At 35.8% G+C, this 24,718-nt stretch overlaps 1 protein-coding gene across 3 annotated transcripts in view; it reads left to right on the top strand.

Moving 5' to 3' along the window:
- SLC6A15 (solute carrier family 6 member 15) overlaps positions 1 to 16,906 on the top strand; it is a 36,390-nt gene extending 19,484 nt beyond the window's left edge. Inside the window, exons 3-13 of one of the 3 annotated variants that reach the window (XR_015772486.1) lie at positions 105 to 262; positions 734 to 860; positions 2,625 to 2,806; positions 4,027 to 4,137; positions 7,592 to 7,833; positions 7,939 to 8,131; positions 9,328 to 9,520; positions 11,942 to 12,101; positions 14,229 to 14,391; positions 14,880 to 15,095; positions 15,780 to 15,913. Coding sequence is in view for 2 of the 3 variants with exons in the window: in XM_005519401.3 (XP_005519458.1) it covers positions 105 to 262; positions 734 to 860; positions 2,625 to 2,806; positions 4,027 to 4,137; positions 7,592 to 7,833; positions 7,939 to 8,131; positions 9,328 to 9,520; positions 11,942 to 12,101; positions 14,229 to 14,391; positions 15,780 to 16,151 (1,901 nt within the window). In the remaining variant the exon portion in view is untranslated. Of the gene's footprint in view, positions 1 to 104; positions 263 to 733; positions 861 to 2,624; positions 2,807 to 4,026; positions 4,138 to 7,591; positions 7,834 to 7,938; positions 8,132 to 9,327; positions 9,521 to 11,941; positions 12,102 to 14,228; positions 14,392 to 14,879; positions 15,732 to 15,779 lie in introns of those variants that run through there. The other 2 variants (XM_005519401.3, XM_088055048.1) reach the window with 2 other exon arrangements.
- Positions 16,907 to 24,718: the final 7,812 nt, after the last annotated feature.

Raw genomic sequence — 24,718 nt, forward strand, 5'->3', positions numbered from 1 at the left:
GGACACTAATTCAAATATGAAGCTGTTAGAAATTTTCACATTCGTTCTGTCAAGTTCTGACTCTTCTTCCATTTACTCTGATTTATACTTTGTTCCCCTCATAGGTGCCTATCTTGTGCCATACTTAATCTTGCTACTGATAATAGGGATTCCACTCTTTTTCTTGGAGCTGGCTGTCGGGCAGAGGATCCGTCGAGGGAGTATTGGTGTGTGGAATTATATCAGCCCCAAGCTTGGAGGAATTGGATTTGCAAGCTGTGTAGTAAGTTTTTTAACATTGTGCCATTTGCTTTCAGACATTATGATTTAGACTTCCTGTTTTGCTGCAGGGAAAGGCCATGGATTTATAGATGGGCATCAAGGTCAGTTTACAGTGTTTTCAAAGATCTTAGAGCTTGAATTGAACCATTACAACTGTTGGTATATACGTGTCTGTTAAGTCAGACATTTTTGTGACTCTTTTGAAATTAGGAACTGTGGAACAGAGTAGTCTTCTGGAGGAAAAATGCCTGTAAAAGTAGAGGTGTAACATGATGAATATGGAGAAAAGTGGAAATTTAGAAAATGTCAGGTACTTTAATGGGACAAGTCGTTCTCTTTTTTCTTCTGATTTAGTTGAACTAAATTTAGGTTCATTGACTGATGTACAGAAATATGCAGAAGTTCAGCAGGGATTTTTTTATTTACTTAATAAACGTAACTTTTTGTTTGTTTTTTTCTTCCTTTTTACTAGGTATGCTTCTTTGTGGCCCTGTACTACAATGTCATTATTGGATGGAGCCTGTTTTACTTTTCCCAATCTTTTCAGCATCCGCTACCATGGGACCAATGTCCTTTAGTTAAAAATGCATCCCATACCTGTAAGTCTGTGTTAACATAAGGTTCTTAATAATCATGTAAAGTATATAAAATTTGAGATTTTGAAGCAAAAAAGGAGAAAAATTCAAGAAGATATTTGTGTGCAAAAGTTCTATGTGAAAGTGGTTTTCCATCTAATTAAGATATCACATTATAATGCTTGAAAAGATGCAACAAAAGCTTAATCTAAGACAAATACAGTGTATTTGGAAAGAAATGTCACTGTCAACAGCATTTTAAAGAGCAATTAAATTAGGAGAATGCTATTTAGTGACTTGCAGAAAAAAAAATCTTATTTCTCTTTTTCTGATGCTGATACTACTTTTTATACTTGATAAGAAAGAAAAGTGAAAGAAGAAATTTTACATTTCAACTAGTAGAATACTTCCTGGCAAAATGTTGTTGGTTCTCTAACAAAGGAGAAAATAGAAAACTGTAAATATCAATGAAATGCAAGTGATAAAAGCACGGTTTTCTTTGTAAATTAATAGAAATGAGATAATCAGTCCTTTGAGTTTTGCTGTAATGAGATAATTTTTATTATTATTTCTATTGAAATATGTATTATTTCTTCTTTTAGTTTCCTTTTATTTTAGATCCTAAATTTTCTTTAATTATCTTTTGTGAGTTTGTTTACCACTTGAATAAAGAACCAGAGATGTTTGAAAAGTTGTACCTTTTTGTAGAGTCTTTTCCAGAGTTGCTTGCTTCAGTTATTATACAGAAAGTCAGTACCAGTGAATGTTGACGCACAAACTGACTGTATGCCACAAGCTGCTGTGCATTAATTGAGCAGCACTGGTTGTTTATGTACTCTTACGCTTCCCAAATGCTAAGCTACAGTGTGTCAGCCTAACTTGGGCAGAGGCCCTCTGAACTAAGCTTTCTAAAGAAAACTATTATATTTGATAGCATCTTACTGTTTTTAATAGGTTATTGCAGTGAAGATCTCTCATCTTTGTTAGGTTTCTTAAAAATAGTGTATTTTCCTCTTTTTCCCATTAATTACCTTGACTCAGGACATGCTTACATGTATGGTTGATTGTCAGGCATAAATAATTTACAAAGAACTTAAGTAAATATTTTCTCCGAAGAAATCTTTCTATTTATATGTTACATGCCTAGATGCACACAGTTTCTTAAACTGTTTGGTAACATGACTATAACAGAATTACAGTTAGAAAAAGTGTAGAATCACTTTTGGAACATACATAGAAACTTTCATTAAATGTATCTGTGTAGGAACCATTTATTTGCTTTCCTCATCACTTTGGTATCATTATGTTATTATTTTATTGTTTATAATGGTAATTAAGTCCATGCTAATTTGAGTGACATATCAAAGCAAACACAATCAACGATTTGTTCTCTGTCTTCAAATTCGTGTTCATTCACTTTTCATAGTATGTAATTCATAGGATCATATACATATAATGTAATTTTATGTGTGATAAATGTAATGTATGTCCTCATATAAACCTGCCTACTATTTAGTTCTGAAGTGAGATATAAATTCTACCTTGGAGTAGGATTAACCATAATGCAGAGGAATACATTATCCCAAAAGGGTGTTTCAAGAGATATACCCAGAAATTTTCACTGATAGCAGTCACTTTTTCTTTTAAACAATGTCTTAAGACTGTTATGTGATTTTGGTTTCCTAATAAGTGATGATGGCACAATTAGAAATTTTGAGAAGTGGGAGAACACTGTTATGGAATATCTCTCCTGAACCCATTCTTTACTTGCTAACATCTCTTTGACAGTTGTGGAGCCAGAGTGTGAAAAAAGTTCTGCAACCACTTACTACTGGTACAGAGAAGCACTGAATATTTCCAGCTCTCTGTCAGAGAGTGGGGGTTTAAATTGGAAGATGACTATCTGCTTGCTGGCTGCCTGGGTCATGGTATGCTTAGCCATGATCAAAGGCATTCAGTCTTCAGGCAAAGTGAGTATACTGTTTACCTGCATGATGCTGTTTTATTTTGAAGCATTTCAGAACATTTCTGTTCACCAAACCCTCTGTTTACTCATGAAATCTGTAGGAGCAGGTTAAGTGCTTTGACTCACCCCTCCATTTGTATAATCTCAAGTAGAGGAATATTAATAGTTAAGCATTAAAATTCCATCAATTTTATTGGAAATGGCAGTAATTTAGAGGGAATTGAGATCTGAAGAAGAATTTTGCTTCTCATCTTCTCATCCGCGTAATTGTTGCATGTAATGTACCGCAGCTTTATTGTGCAGCACAAGTCTCTGTGTTCTGAGTGTCTAAGGAAATAAGTTTCCATGTGTACTCACATTTGCATGCTTCTGGCATTAACACAGCTGCTTCCCAGGATTCTGGATTGTTTCTTTTGACTAATGGCTTGCCATCATCCCTTTGCATCTGAGTACTGTTACCTTGTCTTCTTTCCAGCCAGCTGCATTTGCTGGTTAAAGATTTGCTAGTTCTGTTTATCCTGGGGGGTTTTTCAGAGGTAAAATAATTTGTCCCAGTAGCAAAATTCTTTGCTATTAAAAAGTTTGGCACTGACGTGGCAATTTCTGTGATCTCCTTGGGATATTTCAGTTAAAGAAATAAGTAGCAAGTTTAACTAGCTAATCATTTTACTAAACTTTACAGAATAAATTTTCTTTTCAGTGATGGGTAATGAAAGATCAGATTTGATTACTATTTTTTGTTGTTTTGGCAGTAAGCATTACATAGTGGTTGAATTAATTGGTTATGTACTTTCTATTAATTCTTGTCCCCTTTCCTTCCAAAGGCAAAATTAGTTTCTATTCACGCTGCATACCTTTGCCATACACAGTCAGAGAGCTTTTGTGAAGAGAAGCATTTTTGCAACAGTTTACTTTTGTCTTTTATTGTTTCTTTTTGTCTCAATACTGAATTTCCCTGGGAGTCAGGTGGCTATTGATTAGTGATAAATACAGTTGGTTGCAGTTGTATTGTTTTTGTACAGTACAGAATTTAATTTATTTTGCAATCCTGTGATTATGCTTTCTTCTGCAGAGGCAAGGGGAATGGGAAGTGTTCTGCATATTTTTAGAGCATATGATCATCAATACACTCACACATCCAAAGGATACTGTGTAGTGAATGAACCTATTGAAAAGAAAGTCCATGTTAAATGTCATGTTACATTTTTTCTTCTTGTATTTCAGATCATGTATTTTAGTTCCCTTTTCCCATATGTGGTGCTTTTATGCTTTCTGATCAGAGGACTGCTCCTTAATGGGTCAGTGGATGGAATTCGTCACATGTTCACCCCTAAGGTATGTACTTAATTTCTGTTTGCAGGGTATTAAAGTTTCAGTTGGCAATTTGACCATTTATGAATGCTTTCATTTAAGCTTATTGTTTTCATAGAACATTTGGCTGTATTTCTGTTTGCTTAAATTGCAAAATTTCTGTTTAACTCAGTGGCACAATACCAAGCCCTAAAGTCCAAAGGCTCTAGGTGTTCCAAGGGTCTGTAGAGTTACCTCTCTTAGGTGAGGGTTCCCAGAGTTACATGCCTCTACAAAGCTAAAGAGATGAGAGTGCAGTTTAGAGGATTCAGGAAGTTTAGAGAGCTCTAAATACTGAAAAGAGAAGTTTGCCATTTACTAAATGTCTAGTAAAAAACAAATTTGTAAAAACAAATGTCTAGTTCTGGGTTTTCAGTGCCTTACTTGGAACTATTGTGGTATACATAATTAACTTGTCCCTTTTGAAAAAGAGCATTTATTTTTCTCCTTTTTAGAAAAAAAATAAAGCTTTTCTAGTAGCCCAAAGTACAGGAGACCTGTATTTAATAGTAAAGTAGTGTAAGTACTCGCCACTCAGCATTCCTTATCAATTTTCCAATGACATGCCAAGATAGCAGCAGTTCTAAGCATGTACTTTTTACTGCTGATATTTTTGCCAGGAACGTGCCTTACACATCTTTAGATTGTGTAACTACGGAGGTGATAAGGGATGTTATGAATCATTGTTTAGCTTGAAGATTTAAATTCTGTTCACACCTATCTCAAATGCTTGCAACTACATCTATACTATAGGAACAGCATGTTTAAATAGTCAGCACCCTACTAAGGAATGTAAAAGACTGGGCTTCATATTGTATGGTGAAATGGCCTTTCCTGCAAGTCCACTTCACAATACAGTTGACAAGAACAGGACTATTTTTTCAAAAATGAAAGCTAAATAATAAGATAATCAAAATCAATGCACATAGTGGCTAATGCCAGATGACAGGATGTTGTCAGTTGTTTTGATTCCAGATATTTTGAGTCTGGAGAACTGTCATCCTGTAAAAATGACCTTTGTCAGCTCTCACAGTGATGCAGTCATGTTCCACTTCACTCACTGTCACCACTTTAGAGAGTTACACTTGTGCAGGAACTTGCAGGCTGCAAGGCAGATTTGGGAAACCTGAGGAAGAGAGAAATGTAATGCCCATTAACAAAAGTAAGTCTAAAGCAGAGGTGGAATACAGATCTCTATGAGATATAATTTGGTTTCTCAACCATGGTGAGAAATGGTATATATTTCCTTTTTTGGCTGGAGAAGTACCACTAGATACTGAGGGAAAATAAAAATAAAAACTCCCCTTGGATACCAACACCTCTTCAGTATTCACTATTTCATGAGTTAGACTTAAATAAGTTGCAGCTGGTGCTTCCTTTACAGTTATGTTACACTTAATTATACAATTGTTTCAACTGTTCATATAAATGATATCAAAAGAAAAATGGTTCTTAATTTATTCTGTTTCCAGTTCTGTATCAAAATTTAAGCTGTGGTTTAAATTTAAAGTTAGGAGGCCTGTATGTCACATGTATTATATGTGAATATAAACCTTACAAAATATTTACATTACAATTTTTTGTACTTGAGCACTGATTTGGACTGTAGGCTCATGAGACTACCCGGAGAAATTCGAACGCCCCCACCTGTTGTTTGATTCACTCCGCTGTGCTGACACTTTATTTGTACATCCAGGCTATAAAAAGGAGTGCTAAACCTATCTAGAATGAAAATTATCCAGGTAGATAGATTTGAGAGGGGAGGGAGAAGCATCTTTTCAGCCCAATCAGCTGAGCAAATGACCACATTTTGAGCACGGATGAATTCTGTGCAAATTCCCATCAGTTATGCCAGCATGGTAGAGGACTGGCACACATTGCTGCAGGTGTGAGAGTTCCAGACTAATGTAGAAGGGGAGAATTTCTCTGTTTGGCATGGCTGTTAAACAAAGCAAAAATTCTAAATAAGAAACTTCATTGAAAACGTAAAGAAAGGTATGTGAAAAACCCACTTAAATCAACTACTGCAGTTAAACTATAGGATTATATGAAGTACAGAGACTCCAAAATTTCACAGGCAACACTTAATAGCAAATCAATCTAGAGTTATTTTGAAACACGCTACTTTTGGTGGTACCAAAGGATGTATTTTAGGAGGTGAGAAGTGTTCTGATATTTCAGCCGATGGCAGATTTGGTGCAGATAAGAACGTTCCTCGCGCTCCCTCTGGTGGGACATCTCTGGCACGACAGTGTGACACAGAACCACGTGCAATAGCCACTTGTGCATTGTAATTATAGTCTAAATAACTAGATTATAAAACAGGAATATGTTTATCGTCATAAACACTTTTTCTCAATTATACAGTATTTCAGCTATAAATAAGTGAATAAAGAAGCTTTCTGCTGCCTATCTGTAATAAATATTATATCTCCATGAGAAACTGACCTTTTATTCAAAATGTTGTAACAATAGCAGATTTATTTCTCCTCAGAGTTAAGACAGTCAGTCTAATAGTGCTGGCATCTATGCTGATGCATTTTAGTTTTACTTTTATGAATAAACCTAGGGCTTAAAGAAAATAAGTCACTTGCATAAATGGAGGTTCTGAATCAGCGTAAGCAAATCTGATGTTTTAAATTTGACATGAACTTCTTTACTTCTTGTGATTCAGTATCTAGAAGAATTTGAGATAGACAGATGATGACTCATAAATTTGTAACAAAGTTATTTTTTTAAGGACCAGTGCATTGATCTCAGTGAGCCATATTGTTAAATTTTTTGATAACAGGCTTAGTTGCCTCTGAAATACCCAACACATTTAACACAGGGTTAAGTTCAAGGCATCTGACTTAGGAGATTTGATTTCTGCACTATACAGCTTGTGGTGGCAAGTGTTCATTTCATGTATTTCGTTTTGCTTTACATATTTGCATGTAATAGAATTCCATATAAGCATGCGTATCTCATGTTCACCTTTTTTTTTTGTTCGTTTGAAAAGTAACAAGAAAGCAACTTTAATCATACTCACTGCATTTATTAAGAGGGTTGATCATTCTAAAATACATCTTAAGTCTAACAGAAGTCAGTATATATACTGTAAATAAAAAACAGTTAATACTGTAAAAAAAAAGTTCTCTCTTATTTCTCAGTATAACTAGCTGCTGTTTCAGTTACATAGCTCCAATAGTGTCTCACTGTTGGGAACATCCTCTACAGCATGTTTCTCTACAATGTTTAGATAATATAAAATAAACAGAAATTCTGGCCTATAAGTTTGCCAACTTCAGGGGTCGCATTCAGCTTTAATTTTATCGTGGTGAAAATACAGTTGTAGTGGAGTATTAGCATTTTATGATGTAGGGTTTATTCTGTTGTTTTTTTCTTATAATAGAAATGCCTTTTATAGCTGACATATATTATATCTAATTTCAAACAGCTTGAAATAATGCTGGAGCCCAAGGTCTGGAGAGAAGCTGCTACTCAGGTGTTCTTTGCCTTAGGGCTTGGATTTGGTGGAGTCATTGCCTTTTCAAGCTACAACAAGAGAGACAACAACTGCCATTTTGATGCTGTACTGGTGTCCTTCATCAATTTTTTCACTTCTGTGCTGGCAACTTTGGTGGTGTTTGCAGTTCTGGGCTTCAAAGCCAATATCATAAATGAAAAATGTGTTACCCAGTATGAATATCCATTTATTTTTTAAAATTATTTTTACGGTTTATTTAGTTTATGAACTAACACAGACCACTGAGTTTGTTCTCTCTGTTCTATTGTGTTTTACAGAAATTCAGAGAAGATTTTAAAACTTTTGAAAATGGGCAATCTCAGCCAAGATATGATCCCACATCATATCAATTTCTCAAGCATTACAGCAGAAGATTACAATTTAGTTTATGACATTATACAGAAAGTCAAAGAAGAACAGTTTGATTCTCTTGGTCTGAAATCTTGTCAAATTGAAGATGAACTTGACAAGGTGAGATTACATCTTGAGTACAGAGATTATGAACAGATGAACATTTATAAGCCTGAAGTGAGCTGTGAAGCGTACCTGCACAAAGTACCAGTACAGTGTACCTGTGAGCCATGCACCTGTAAAGACCTGGATGAAAACATGGCTGCATTCCAGCTCACTTGAGGACTTTTGGGTCTGACGTCTTAATATGGTCTTCACTGCTTTAGAATATATTTTGGTCATGATATCATTCTTCTCAGGAGGTGGTTTTTTAAGCTCTGTTTTTCAGAAGAATTGAGCTTGAGGGTTTGGCCAAAGACTAAACAGAGATGTTACTTATTCAATGTCTTAGACTGCAAGACAATCCAATGTTAAGATATAATTATTAGCTATAAATACTACTTCACTAAAACTAAAAAAATTATCATCTACTTACTAGGTAGTTGTTTAATGAGTATAATCCTGTTTTGAAATCTCATAGTAAGCCAAATCTGTAACAGAAATTATAGTTTTCTAGCTTTAGAGAGGCAATTGCTGATTGAAACACTGACTTCTATACAGTTGCACCAGCATCTGACAATAAAATATAAAATTGGTGATTTAGACATTTAAAGTTTCTATAATATGGCTGCTGTTGAAATTTGATTTAAATTTCTAAGTATTGAAATTCAGTCCTTTATGTGCTTACTGGAGAAAACAGTGTATTTATATAGTGTCCTATATAGTAGCTGTCATGCAAAATTGTCAGTGAAAGGTAGAAAGAAGTTGTTCTGATTGGACATGAGAGGAAAATTCTCAGTAATGAGTGCAATCAGCCATTGGACAAATCTCTCAGTGGAAGTGGTGGGTTCCATATCATTGGACACTTTTAAGATTCAGCTGGACAGGGTTCTGGGCCATCTTCTTGAGACTGCTTTTGCCAAGAAAGTTTGGACCAGATGATTCATGAGACACCTTCAAACCAAGTAATCTATGAATCTATGAAAGAATTGTGTTAATGCCCATCAACTTAAAAATTCTTATGTTTCAGTAACTAGTATTAACTGGAAGAATTACATATTAGATAGCAACTTCCCTCTTTGCCTTCAAGGTGTAATCAATGACACTGTATGAACACAAAGTCAGACTTGTCAGGCTGTCACACTACCAAAAAAAAAAAAATAAAAAAAAAAGAATCATGAATAATGATACATTTTTTTTTTTTTTCTCACTGACAGGCAGTCCAAGGAACCGGTTTAGCTTTTATTGCATTTACGGAAGCAATGACCCACTTCCCTGCTTCTCCCTTCTGGTCAGTCATGTTCTTTCTCATGTTAGTAAATTTGGGACTTGGAAGTATGTTTGGAACCATTGAAGGCATTATCACGCCCATTGTTGATACCTTCAAGGTCAGGAAAGAAATTCTTACTGGTGAGTTGCACAAACTTTCTTTTCTCTGTAAAGCAGTAAGCTAAAATTTTTTTGAGACTATGAATTTTCTTTTTTGTGTTGTTTTTTGACATGAAAGTTTACAGAGCATTTTACAGAGCAGTAAATCACTGTACAGAATGTACTTCCCTGCACAGGCACATTAATATCTGCCAGTAAAACCTTTTCCTGAATGTTACAGTAGCATAAATACCCTTAAATTTTAATTTAATGTCTGTTACAAGTTTCTGTAGGGTCAGTCCTTTTGGGTTCTTTCAGAATACTTTCCATTCCAGCCTGTGTTGCACATTGGATAAAAAAAAGGACAAGGAAAGAGTGAAAATACATTGCAAATGACTACAAATTACTCCTGAGTAGGCCAGATGAAATCATAATTTATGAGGAATTTTTTATTATGCTAAAATCAGTACAATTACTCTCTAGAGAAACATATTTTTCTGTTAAATGTTTATAAAGTCTTAAACAAGAAGTCTCATTGTTTTGTTTGGGGTTTTTTTATTACTTAAATGCCCAAAGTTGTTTGAGGTGTAGCATGTTCATGTAGCTTTGACTTGTAGGGATTTCTCTTTTTTATATAAAAGACCAGCAGAGGTGTGAAGTTAGATTCCTGAAAACCTTCATGACAGCTGCAAGGGACTTGGTGTGTTATACACAAATTCAGCTTTCATATCAATGCCTGTAAAAGGTGGGATAGAAAATAAATTTTAAAAAAAGGTGCTTTAACATTATCTAATTCTATGAAGAAAACAATAAAAACTGTGAGAGAAATAATAATATATTTTATAGAAGTTAACCCTTGATGCAGCAGAGCACTGTTTTTTTCCCAATTGCTTTCCTTACTTTACTGAGATAATAAGTAATATTTAATAGATAAAAAAATCAAATTCTTTAAAAAAATGAATAAATTGATTTTTCAGAAGTTATGAGTTATTTTTGATCCGTTTGTTTTCTTGAATTAGGTCTTAACTTCATGCTGAATAACCAGTGCAACAATTAGAAATTAGCTGTTCTTCCTAAGTATGTGTGCAAGTACCGTGATATAAAGTCATTACACTGGAGTAATGGAGCATTTTGCAGTATTTGTTAACTCAGTTTGACAAAAAAAAAAAAAAAAAAAAGATAAGGAAATGTCCAAGAACTACCATTTTTTTGTAACTTTTTTAAGTGGTGTGCATGCATGATTTTAGCTAAACTCAGTTGTACTCAAAAGATTACAACTTGATGTGGTGTTTTGTTAATTTACTGAAAAAAATGAAATATCTGGATTATTTTTCATGCAGTATTGGGGGCATTTAAGGATTATGTCTGCAATAGATTTCATGCTTACAAGACAAAAGCTTTCAACTTTTACAGAATGGTTAGCACATTTGCAACTCTTTGAGTTCAAGGAAACCAACTCAAATGCTTAAATTCATTTTGCATTCAACAATGTTGTGCCTCATGCTGAGTGGTGGAAAGTTCATAAAGTCTTTATAGTAATAGTTCTACAAGGTTCAAGAAAGTGATTAGACTTCTAGCACAGTATTTGAAACAGTGTCATTGTCTTACTTTCAGTATTGTAATCAATAATTATCTTACAGTGTCTGTATTCTGTAAAGATATTTTATATTTTGACCCAGATTAATTTCACATAATTTTGGACTGCTTAGGTACATCCTTAGCCTAAGTTTCCTTTGAGAAAAAAGAAGAGCACTTTAAGAATCAGTCTTACTGATGCTCAGCCTACAACTGATGTCGTGATTTACTGATATTTAACTTAATTAATAATTAAGTCCTGTTACTGACAATTTTAGTTGGAGAAAATGATATTGAGATCCATTATGCAGGATCAGCCTTTCAAGAAGTATATTTTGGGGCGTCCCTAAGGAAGGGACAGAAATGTTGCATAAATGTACAAATACATATAGACAGATCCTAATACAATTTTATGCTATGAATGGTCTTTTAGGGAAAGTCTATTCAGCCTTTTTGTTTTTTATAATCATAGTCTTTTTAGAATCATAGAAAATTTTTCATATTATTTTTTTCCCCATATTTTCACTTCTAAGTTCTTTTCACTTCTGAATTTTAAAAAGTGAGCTGGTGACCAGTTAACATGATGTATGATGTTTTGCCTACTGGATGATTTACCTCTGCATTTACATTATGTTTAGTGAGAAATAATAACTTGATTGATCACTGCTGCTTAATCAGGACTGCTGTGTTATGGTGATTCTAGTAATTCTAATTTTATAACTTACCCATTTTTAGGAAAGAGGTAGGATTACTAATATTCTTAAAATTGAGACCCCCCCAAAACAATAAAATGTTACCGAATTTACTTCTATGAAACAATGCGTTACTTCCTCTTTGTTGATGGAACTTTGTTGCAGTTGTGGCTCATATTTCTGTCCTTTATTCCAGTCATCTGCTGCTTGGTAGCATTTTTTATTGGCCTGATATTTGTGCAGCGCTCTGGAAATTATTTTGTGACGATGTTTGATGACTACTCAGCTACTCTGCCGCTGCTTATCGTGGTCATTTTGGAGAATATTGCAGTCATCCGAATTTATGGAATAGACAAGTAAGTGAAGGAAATGTATCTCCCTGTCCATATCAATGCCATTCTTTACAATAATTATTACTATTTTAATTATAGTTGTGAGAAAGGAGAGGATAGCAAAAATAGGGTCAAAGCTTTCTTGGAAGCAGCACAGTTGACGACAGTAAAGTGACTGGTTGGGGATGGGTGAAGAGGAATGACCATAAATCCCTCTTATTTTTTTTCTTCTTTTTAATTCCTTTTATATGCAAAATCAGCAGAATGTGTTCAGGAAGTGAGATCAATATGTGCCACACTTAAGGAATAGAAAAAAGAACAAGTGCCATGCACAGGTCAAACAGAGAATGCTGTTGACGTAATTTAAGTGTCTAACTTTTCTTGAAGAAAAAGTGTGACATAGAATGGGTGGAGTTTCATTTGACTTTTCACTTGTTTGATATGAGTAATCAGCCAGTCCTTTGTCATAAAGAAACAAAACTATAAGAAGAAAATTTAATTTTAATGGTTTCCAGACATTGTTTCTAGTCTATGCAAGTAGTACTTGGTCTGCTTACTCATTAAGGGAGAATTCCAACTTGGGCCACATGTATAATTCTGTAATTGATCATTTAGATATAAAAACACCACGTAGATTATTTTACACATGCAACCAAAAGATAAAACAGATGACCTGGTTATAAGGTTGGTAATGTCCAAGCTCCACTGTGAAAGGAGGTAGATGTGTCAAAAGTCAGCAGCTTACCTTTGAGGAAGTTGATGTTTAGGCATAGCTAAAATATGTTAATCCTTTGCTTATGACTCACAGTGCAGGTGATTCATGTTTTCAGAAGGGGTTCTGATGGGATACAGTGACAAGTTAACAGCCAAGTTTCTCCTTTGTAATGACCACCTGAGTATTCCTTCTGGAGTATTCCTAGTATTTCTTCTGATGTATGTTCCTCCAGAGTGTCCTTCAGGAACCTAGCAATTCAGTTTGCAAAAACTGTCAGTACCAACAGCCCCAGGTTGCCATTGGCTGTGATTAGTACCAAGGGTTCCTTGGAGGTGAAATTCCATACAAATGTCTTATTAGACATAAAGTCTTTGATCAGACAGTAGAAAAGCAAGGCATAGCATACAAAGGGTGCTACAGAAAAAGAGACAATGTGTGAATCTCTGTAACCAAGAGGGAAAATCTCCCATGCTGGAATCAGTGCTATGAGGAGCTTGAGGTAAAGGAGATTTTTAGAAGAGGGTAAGTAGGATGGAGACAGTGGAAGACTTTAAAATAAAGGTAACAGATTCATGTTCAACTGGAAGAAGAACTAGAGATTTCAGGAAGAGAAGGCTATCTACAGAGGGCACAATCCATTTGTAAATTCAACTTCCTTTTAATGATGTGTTTTATTTCAGTGTAAATAAACAATAGAATGCCTCAAGCTGTGCAGGTAAAATTTTTTTCTGAGCATTTACATGACAGAAGCTTCACATGTGTAACTGCTTGGAAAACATCCTTTTTTGAGATGCACATTTTGAAAGGGAGTGGGACTACAAAGGAGTTAAAACAATCATTGCTTACTCACACTCCAAAATAATTATTTCTAAAAGCATTCTGTGTGTCTACTGGCTCTGGAACCATATACTCCATCATGAGTACAAAAATAGGAGTTTTGTTCATGTCTTAACTTAGAATTTTGAGGAGAAAGGAGGCAGTTTTATAGCTTGGCAAAGGTTTATTTCAGCAGTTTATACAATGCAAACCATAGCTTTTGCATAAGGTTGTTTTTTTAGACTGCAGCACATGTGTTGGTTCAAAACTAATATTGCACAATCTGTAAGAAGTGCTGGTAAACAACCTAGTAGACAATACAAGAAAACATAAAAAAAAAATGTTATAAAAGAAAAATTATTTTAAATATCTTCCAGCACAGTCCAGCAAGCAGCTTACTAAGTCACTGCACTGTGCAGGATTCCTTTTGTTCATCTGGTCTGAACAGACGAACAGTATAAGCTCTATTTTTCAGCCCATCAAGTAATTTAAACTACAGCTATTTCTATATATGTATTTTTCCCAGTGTGTTGTTTCCCTCAGGTTAGGTGCTATGTATCAATTACAGCTTTCAAAATCTCAGTGCCTACACTAACAATGACATTTTAATCCCTTCACAGATTTATGGAGGACCTGAAGGATATGCTGGGGTTTTCTCCAAGCCAGTATTATTACTACATGTGGAAGTATGTTTCACCATTCGTATTGTTATGTTTGCTGGTAGCTAGCATTGTCCAAATGGGATTGAGTCCTCCTGGTTACAATGCTTGGATTGAAGATACGGTACGTATATAGCATGTAGGTGCATACGTAGGGTTTGGATGTATATGTGATACCGTTACCATCATCATAGTGATCGTGTCGGGAGCGTTTGAGAAACACATGAACAGACAAAAAAATTACAAAATCAGTATAAATAATGACATGATGGTTGCTTTTATCTTAAGTAAATTCAATGTAAAACCACCAGTTTTTTAAATTTTAGGGTAGTTCTGCTTTAAAATATAGCTGATTGACTCAAACCTTTATGCTCTGGGTGACTTTTATTTTGTAATGTATGATGAAGAAACTCTTAATGATGGGAGAGGTTGTTCACATTCATGAAGTCTTACTTTGCTGCAGAAAAGAGGTGACAACTACATAAATCATTTTAGATACCACATCAGGTATTTTCTGTGGAATTAAGATTTAGCCATGTCGTAATTTTTCCTTTTGGGAACACGTGAAAATGTAGGTAGCAGCTGTATGTATTAAAACCTGTCTCTGATAAGAACTTTTCAGGGTGAGCAGCAAGACAGTTCTGAGCTTTGACTTCAAAGAGATACTCAGTCAAGGTAACTCTGAAGACTTCAGCTGGTTGTAGGCTCACGAGCCCTGAGCTATTTCTACAGGCTTTTTCTGCAAAATGGAGAGAGAGAAAATGTCAGAAAAATTCATCTAAAGAAACTTTCCCAAATTAGCCAGGGGGGAAGTCACAGCAAAGACAGGTAAAGGATAAATGTAAGAGGTCAGCATTACTATAGGTAGATAGTATGCCTGCCTCTATCCAACTACATGATTCTCAGGAAAATGCTCTTGTTACTTTTGATTCTTGCCCGCAAAAACTAGAAAGAGAAATACCTTAGAATACCAAACATGCCATGCCTTTTCCTGTACAGAATCAGGCAAGCGGGGGCTGTTGGTGCATGAATGCAGTAGAGGTGTGGGGTGTAGTCAGTGCTCCAGCATTATAGTTTATTGAAAGTTTATGCAAAGTGCAACAACTGAGATGGTTCCTGTCTAGAACAGCTATTAGCCTACAGAACAAGGGCTAATTTTCCAGGCATAGTTACAGATACCACTGCACATTTGTCTGTTCTGGGCACCCTTTAAAGGATCAGGGAACAACTACAGAGAAATGTAGCAGAAAGCCTAAAGTGAAAATCTTGAGTTGTGTGCTGCTGAAGTGCTCTCAGAAACTGTTCAGTGGTGTTTTAGTCCTCCTCACTGGCTGAAAGATAGCAGTCCTACATCTCCATGACTCTACAAATCTGAGATCTGTAGTGGTGCCCACGCTGTGAGTGCAGTGGAGGATGTATAGTTTCCAAAATGACAGACCTCAGTGAGGACTGGGGCATTTTGTTATTTTTCTGGGAAAGATGTATTAATAGTTTCTCTATTGTATTTCTCAGGCTATGGAAGAGTTCCACAGCTATCCAACATGGGGAATGATTGTCTGTATATCTTTGATGGTGTTGGCCATACTGCCAGTCCCAATAGTCTTCATGGTACGCCGTTGCAACCTTATTGACGACAGTTCTGGCAGTTTGGCGTCTGTCTCCTACAAAAGAGGCCGGATAATAAAGGAACCTGTTAATCTGGAGGGAGATAATACGAGTCTGATTCATGGGAAGAGTCCGAGTGAAGTGCCATCTCCAAATTTCGGCAAAAACATCTATCGAAAACAGACTGGGTCACCGACTCTGGACACGGCTCCAAATGGACGCTATGGTATTGGCTACCTGATGGCAGATATGCCTGACATGCCAGAGTCTGATTTGTAACCACAGGAAAAGAAGTGCCGTTTGTTTCTCCTCCCACTGACCACGGCCCTGCTATGAGAAGTGGTCAGCATCACTTACTAGGGTGCGATCTCAGGTGCTCCATAGTGACAGTCTGTAAAATGCCATGACTGTATGTACTGGGTGAGAAAACTCCCTTTGGATTAATTCTGAGTTTTTATTTGCACTGAAGGAAACATTCAGATTCAGTGGCAACCTACAGCTGCCAGCATAGCCAAGAATTGGATTTTTTAATTAACTTCTAAATTTAAAGCTTTCTATTTCTGAAGCCCAGCTCTCGCTCAAATGATAAAATATTTCTGAGGTTATATCATGGAAAAACCTTTTTTTTTCTGCTGAATTTCAGGTTAACTCCCAAGTATTAATGGTGAGCTCAGTATTACTTCACCAAGTCTGTTTGTGTAAACACCTGTATATACCTTATGTAGATATGCTGTACTTATTTTATTAGCACTGATAATTACTTAGGCTATTAGCTGAGTAAAAAACAAACCTGCAAACTATTTTCTTATATAATAGCTGTATAGAGCAATAGTATTAGAAAATCGAGGAGTAGACTTAATAGGAAGGCGATCAAAAATTCCCTGTTCACTGGGGACTGCATAAACTGTGCCTGTATATTTTGTGTAAAATATTTGCTTTTTCAGTGTGAAAACAATGTTAGAGTGAGTCACTCCAAGAATCTTAAGGATTGTGCAGATTCTGCATTTTTTTCTATGCTGTGTGCCTAAAAAAGACCTTGATATTTATTGTGGTTACAAGATTACATATATATTATATTTATATAATATACTTGTAATGTAAATATGTATATTATTCTGTATGTAATCGTTTCAAAAGTTGAAGCAAGATGGCTTTTTTAATTAGTCTCCTTCAGTTTTGCTTCTGTTTTATGCAGATAATTTTTTTCAGTCAGTAATTGTTAAGAACTGTATGGCATTACATTTTAACCTACAAATAAAGAGATTGATAAAGTATTTCTCTGTGATACCCTAATACACTTATTGTAACACAGCCTGCTTTTTCCTCATCTGGACTACCTGAAAGAATGGTATTTGCTAGATGAATAAAGATGCTGAAAGAACTTGAACAAAGCAAAAAATCAGTCATCTTAATAAACTATTGGACACGGCCATTTACTGTGAATACAGGAGGTGATGCAGCATTGTAAACTGGCAGGATACTCTGGAAGCTGGTACATGATCTACTCCTTAAGTGTTTTAAAATTAGGCATAAAGTCTGACATTTTCTACCTCTAATAAGCGAAGGGCAGAAATTGGTTTGCATTGTCCTGGCATCAAAGAACCAGATTATTTTATTTGATGTAAATGCAGGTCTCTGTAGCTCTGTGTCTTGAAACTACAGTTTTAACCGTGTCAGGATGGAAAAGGTATGTCAAATAAATGGAAAGGAGCAGAATCTTAAGGAGCAAAGCACTTTAGCAACTTGACAAAATTCCTTATGGATAACTGTTTTGTCGCAGGAGAATAATCTCAGATAATTTCCCACTTTTAACCTGAGAGCTTTTGAAATAATTTCCAATCATCAGAAAGTTGAACTAGTAGCGTTAGTTGACAAAAATCTGTATTTAATTATCAGGCTTATATTACATGTGATAGAAACTGTGCACGTCAAAAAGCATTTAAAGAAGTCCTCTAAAGTGCACGTACTGGAACCTGTGGGGTAAAGCTGGCATAATTTAAGCAGCTTGTTCTTTTATAACTGATGTATTGGCAATACTGGTGTGCATGTAATGGCTCACCATTAGAGACAGAGCAAGCATGTACAAAATATTCCTGATGTGGCAGAGCAACAGCAGATCTCCACCATCATATATCAGGCTTCTAAAGTGGCTGTTCGGGTAGGTGCCATGCACACCGCTGTGCCCAGTCCACAGAGTGCAGAATTCTGTTCTTACAGATGAGTTACCTGTACTGACACATGCTTTTACTTAAAAAAACTATTTTTTTTCCGTGTAGAGTCATGGTCAAATGTTTGCTGCTACAGAAGAGTTGTTAAAATGAGTGTGAGCAAGATCTTACTATTGAAGTGCAACAGCTACTTCTGTTTAATGCATCATAAAGGGGACTAATGCTGCTTTAGCCAACTGCTGGAGATTATTCTGCTGAGGAGTATATATCTGCCCTTTTGCTCTTTACTTTAACACTTTTAATGAGTACTAAGATTTTCCACTCATTTAAACCACTAGTTCTCAATTGGTTGCTTCCTATTAACTCCAGTTAGCACAACACCTCGGCTTCATGAAATGTTTCAGGCTTGAGAAAACCCAAAATGTATGTCCTGTCTACTGTCAGATGTTCAGTTCATAATTTGATAATAGCTGTGATTGAAAACACTCAAGTGCAGAAGTTCTGTAGCCAGATGTGAAGATTTAAAAAATCTAAAAGTAATTGCTATAAGGTGTGACATCCAGGTTCTTACTATTAATGAAAGAACTACTGAAGCAAAGAAAGAAATTATATGTACAATTGCTGTTAAAGCCAAGGGAATTTAGCCTGCCTTGGTACTTCAACTTTGGGAGCAAAGTAGTAAAAGAAGAGGGCAGAAGAGAGAGATTTCATATTTACCTGCTTAAAAGCCAGAATGTGTGTCCTGTCAGTCATAGCTACAATTAATCTGGGGGGTAAGGGGGGTGGTTTAAGGAAGAGATCATTGCAAAAGTCAGTCATGCTTAAAATGAAAGAAAATTCTAATTGAGTCTTACACAATTTTGTTCTTAGGAAATGGCCTAAGAGCAAAATCATCTGTGTGAAAAGTGAAAATAGGTTTCCAGTATCATTATTGCAGAAATCATAAGGTTCCTTTAACCAATATTATTTTTGGGATCTGATTTTGCTACAGAAATTTAAAAGAATCAGTCAGCATTTGTGGCACAAATGAAGGCCACATAATTACCTCTATACTCTTCAGCAGAGGTTCCCAAATTCAGTGACGTGCAGGATAAACATGCAGACTCAATACCTATTTTTAGTGGATGTGTTTCGATGGATCAAAGTTTTATTGATATCTTACAGAGTATCATGCAGTGAAGAAAAGATAAAGAATGGGGGGAAGAAAAAAAAAAATTAGTAAACATAAAAAAGGGGAAAAAAATTGAGCAATTGTAACCCTATTCTCAGGAAGCAGCAGATACAGTTTAGTTGGTGAATCCTTATCTTTCCATGAGGGGAACAGTGGTCTTGTCACACAAGGGAGAAATCGGTTATGATTGTGATAATAGAGCAGAGAAAAAAATAAAAAGGATATGTTTGCAAAAGAATTTTAGATACTCTGAAAATGCCTGTATTAACCACCATGGAACACCCAAATGCTCTGTTTAGGTGACATGCAGAGTATTACAAAAAAGCTTTCTACTTCTACCACATCTCTGAGAAGTTAGCAGACAGATAGTTACGTGAATTTTTAAAAAATGCAGGAACTTTAATATAAACATCTAAATGCCTAGTTAGATTCCGTGGTTTGAGGAAAAAAGGAGGGTCTAAATACTAGCTGTAATTTACGTGCCTCGCCACTTGACGGTGCTCATGTCATGTCTGTTGATGAAATGCTCGGGAGTTTTGAAAAGGGCAGAATAATGTATTTTTATTATCTATCAAGACAAGATTTCTGAATGACCATGATGTTTCTGAAGCTCAGAATTTGATTAATCTGTTCGTTCAGCAGCTTTCATATATATACTTGGGTTTTTATTTTCAAGACTCACAAATTTTTAATGCTATCAAAAGCAAAACCGAGCTGTCAGTATCCCATTGCCAAGTAGTACACTTTCGGGTCTTGACAGCAGGCAGTAGGTTCTTGAGTAAATATTTAGAATCAGTACTTTCTAACATGCTTTATTATTATTATTATTTATTATTTAGTTATTATTTTTAAAATACATTATTACTTGCTATTTTTATTTCTTAAATTAGCAAAGTAATTAGTCGACCAATTAGTGGAGTAAGAGAACCTCTGACTCTAATATTACTACTAACACTGATAATGATATTAAAAACTTTAATACTTCTCACTGCTATCATCAGTAAGTGATTAAAGTTGCCAGGAGGTAGATGAAAGGCGTTGGGGAGGTAGCAAGAACACTGAGAAGAGGCAGCAGCTGAAGGAGTGACTCTAGCGTGCACCATTGCTTCTGAGGAAAGCAGCTACTGAGGTATCTGGTACTTTTTTAAGAGCAGTACAGCTGGTAAACGTGCCCTGGGCATCTGTTTAACTCTTTTGGTAAGGAAGGTATCAAGTGCTTCTCACTAGCTCTGACAAAACCACTGTACCTTCCATTTATACTGTATTCATCATTACTGACAATTAAATGAGTGAAAAAGACTAACTAAGACAACCTTGTCTGAAATCAGCATCAGTACATGTCTTTAGTGATTTTTATCCAGCAAAGTACACAGAACTGCAATGACAGCTCCCATGACATAGTCTTTAAAATAGGGTGTTAAGATAAAGAAAACATTCAGTGAAAAAACAGATATAGACATTCTCCCTTTTTTATTCAGTCCCATGTAATTTTCTGGTTTTGTGATGCTCTCTGAATCTTTCATGTCCAAACCAAATACAACAGGTGAAAAAAGAGAAGTATGTTTTCCAAAACTAGAAGTTCAAAGACATGAGATACTCTCTTAACTGAAAGGAGTTGAACTGATTAGTGAAAAGAAGAATGCTGTGAAAAGGCAAAAGAAATTTCCTTCAAAGCAAGTCTAGTTGATTTTCAGATTTTTGATTCAAGCAAAAAGGAAACACATACAAAGAAAGAGCCATGCTTGCAGTCCTGCAAATAAAGAATTAAGAAAGAATTAAGAAACATGTCAAAAGACTGATGAAAGGGGGTGAAACTGAAATGGATCACATTAAAAGAGGAAGGAAAACGATACTGAGGACAATAAATGACAAAGTGTAAATTGACAGGTACTAGTTGATCAAAAAAAGGGGTATGGGGTGAAAAAAAAGGACTTCAGAAGGAAAACAGGTTTTGATGGCTGGTGAAGTGTGGTGTAATCAAACCTTTATAAGAAATGGTCTGCAGTAAGATATAGCTGTTTAGCAGAGGTATGAATCAAAGGTAGGTGAAGTTTTGTTAGCATAGGAGGAGAAGGAGAGAAGAGGAATGAATCAGGACAGGAGAACAGTGGGCTGGGGAGAAAGTCTTGAGCAGAATTAAATTCCCTTCATGCATCTCTAACATACCAAAGAGCTTGATTATCTTTCATAATGCATTTTGAGATGTTATGGGGGAAGATGTTAAGGAAATGCAGCCTTCCAAAAGACTTCATTTTAGCTGTCTGATCTGAAGACAAAATTATCAGGGTAAAATAGCAGTGAAATTTTGCCATATATTTAAGGTTTAAGGAGAAAAATAATTACTTAAAAACACAGAAAACTCAATGTATGAGAATATGAGGTGAAGAAAAATGAGTTTGTGACTAAAAGCTGTGAGTTGGAGACCACTGTGTTACTGTGATTTAACATTTTAGTAAATCTCTTGGGCATTTGCCTAGCAAAATGAATATGAATAGTTCCAACCATTATTCATAGACTTGAAATTAACCAAAATCTCAAAGCACCTAAAAGATATGCATTTTACTGCCTGGTCCCTGGAATGAAAACCAGATACCCAGCCTCCCATATGCAAAGCATCTGGACAGTGAAGTGCTCCAAAATTATATGCCTATAAATGGGCAACATTTGGTGTGAGACTTAAGTGTGACAGAACCCCTTGTTATCAACAAAAGAAGGAACTGAGGCACTCTGGAGAAACTGCCTAACAGATGGGTGAGACATCAATGTCTGTGGGTCACTGCAGAAATTAAATGTTTGGCTTTGTCCAAGCGTAAAATATTTTGAATAAAACTGTGTTTAATTATATGGATATTGCATTTAAGAAAGCTGTCATGAATATTCTTCTCTCCCATAGGCAGCAAAATCAGACAAACTGCTTACCTGACATGAAAAAAAAAAAAAAGCTTTCAAATATGTTGCAACAGTATTTTAGATTATATGTACACAGTCCCTTTACCTAATGTTTACATTAACATGTATCTAGCTACAATTGTCTTTCTGAGAGAAGAGCAAACAGGAGATGGAACACTTGGCACTTAAGGGTCTATCTTAACTCTTCAGGAAGGTTTATTTTTGAGTAAGTTTAATATTGCTCCATAAAGAATCTTCAAAGCAGCAAACGGCTATAAAGTAAGGTACCTAGATAGAGGTTTTGAATCAGATCAATAAGAGGGTTCTTTAGACATATTTTGAAATTTCATAAGAGACTCTAAAAGTTTCCCTAGACCTCAGATCCTTTAGGGTCAACTTAACAAGGCCTCCATAGACCCCACAGATGTCACAATGCAAGGTTAGCCTCTCATACATCTTAATTCACATATTGTTATAAGCTTCCTTTTGATTTTGATTCCTCTCTGCTGCCCTGGGATTTCTCAGATGGTTCCCATTTTCATCACAAGCTGCACAAACAGCTGTGCTGGCACAATGGATGTGGTGGTGTGGAGACAGGAAGGAAGGGCTGAGAGCAGAAATTGCTCAAACCTGCACTGCCACCAAAGAAACAAACATGGAATTTTGCTTTCAGCTTTAGAAATATTCAGTACTCTCTATGGAAACTATCTTATGAACAAATAAACAACTGCAAAAGTATCCAGCCTCTTAAGAGTTTTACATAATTTTCATTTATCAGGTAGCTAAAAATTAGACAACACATGGAGTACAAATATATGGCCATACAGCCACATAAGAAACACTGGTGGCACTAAATAATGACTTTATAGCAATCATTAAAACCAAAACTGAATCAGAAATCTTAAGCTTTGTTACACAGCCTTTTTCTTCTGTTTTCAGGATTACATTTTGTATCCTTCCATATCAATATATTATATTTTATATTCCTTCCACATCCATATCCTTCCATACCCCTTACAGAATTGGCAATCTTCAGGACTCAACGGTTTGTTGAAGTGTCTGGAGTTCACAGAAGCAGCATCACACACAAAAAAAAATCATTGTTGAATTATCTGTATTTGTTTTCTTAATTGCCTTTGCAGTTTGAATGCAGAGAAGCCGAGCCTGTGCTGCTGTGCTGGACAGAAAACATTTGTGCCAGTATCGCACAGGTCAGAAGGAGTCTGGTCCAGAGCACACCCTGGCTGCCTACACATCCTGCATCTCTTTGTACTGTCTGTGTGAAGGACACAGACATCTAATTCTCATTCTCTGCAACACTTCAAACCACTCTTAGCTGAAGCACCTGTTATGGGATGTGCTGAACAAGCAACTGAACAAATCTAGCAATTTGGAGAAGGGGAGGAGGAAGAGATTCTTTTAATCTTCCTACTCTCACTCCTGCCCACTTTCATGTTCATCACACCTTCACGGACAGATCCATTACATTAGCCCAGAAAACTGTTTTTCCTGTTATTCCAAGTATTTTTTTTTCTTAAGTTGTGAATCAAACTGATTAATCACAGGAAGAAATGAGTGTAAGCATAGGTGCAGGAGGGAGGAGGCACTGTACAGTCAGGAAAGGAATAGACTGCTGGAGTGAGATAGGGAATGGACAGCTCTCATTTATTAGTAATGAAATTATTGTATCTGCTCAATCATGCAGCATTACACCAAGACAGAGATGTATGAATGTATATTCTAGATTCTGGCTGTACATGAACTTTCACAATATGTGTTAAATTCATAAAGCACATTCTTATTAAAGCACGTTAGTAATGTCTGGAAAAAACTGTGAGGGGAATATTAGAGCCATATCCTGTCTTCAAAGTGAATGTAATTATTTGCCACTCTTTTAGTTTTTAACTCTGCTTGCTTGCTACTGCTGAACTAACTCAGGAAGTTTCCCTGTCTTGAAGTGGGATTGAGTGTGCTGTTGACCTTTCATCATCATAGTCATAATACTGAATATCTAATTTTATTTAACAATGTATGGCAAACCATTTATTTAAAGACTGCAAACTTCTCCCAAGTCAGATCTGAGGTTTGACTCAGCACATTTACAGACATACATGAAGTTTTGAGTGCTGCCCAGGCAAAATATTTCAGAAATTCAGCATGTGGTATAACAGATTTTAAAACTGTGCCTAGAAATGAAAAAAAACTGGGGTTTGGTTCAGGCAAGGTACTGACAGACACTAGTACAGATAAACATACCCAGTGAGAGATACTTACTGTTCCCTCAAGAGAGTGTTTTACTGAGAAAGGACAAATGAATACTGATCTTTAGCAAGATATGGATGTAATTCTTTAATGCAAATAGAACAAGAGCCAAGTTCAGAGATCTTGAACAGTCTCACAGTTTCCCTTTTGGACAGAAGCAACCTGTGGAGTAGCATCACTGTTTCCCAAGTCTGCATCTCCCTACACCCAAATTTATTACAATTGTTAAAATGGGGAGAAAAATGCAACAGCAACAAAATGAGACACTAACTGTGATGCTCACAGATTCCTCATCACTTGCCTTTCTTAAAAAAAAAATAGCAAGTAAGCCACTCCAAAACTGAGAAAATAATGCC

This window comes from Pseudopodoces humilis, chromosome 5, assembly GCF_049639895.1.
Source record: "Pseudopodoces humilis isolate 2021_Gansu_Grassland_sample_001 chromosome 5, ASM4963989v1, whole genome shotgun sequence".
NCBI lineage: Eukaryota > Metazoa > Chordata > Aves > Passeriformes > Paridae > Pseudopodoces > Pseudopodoces humilis.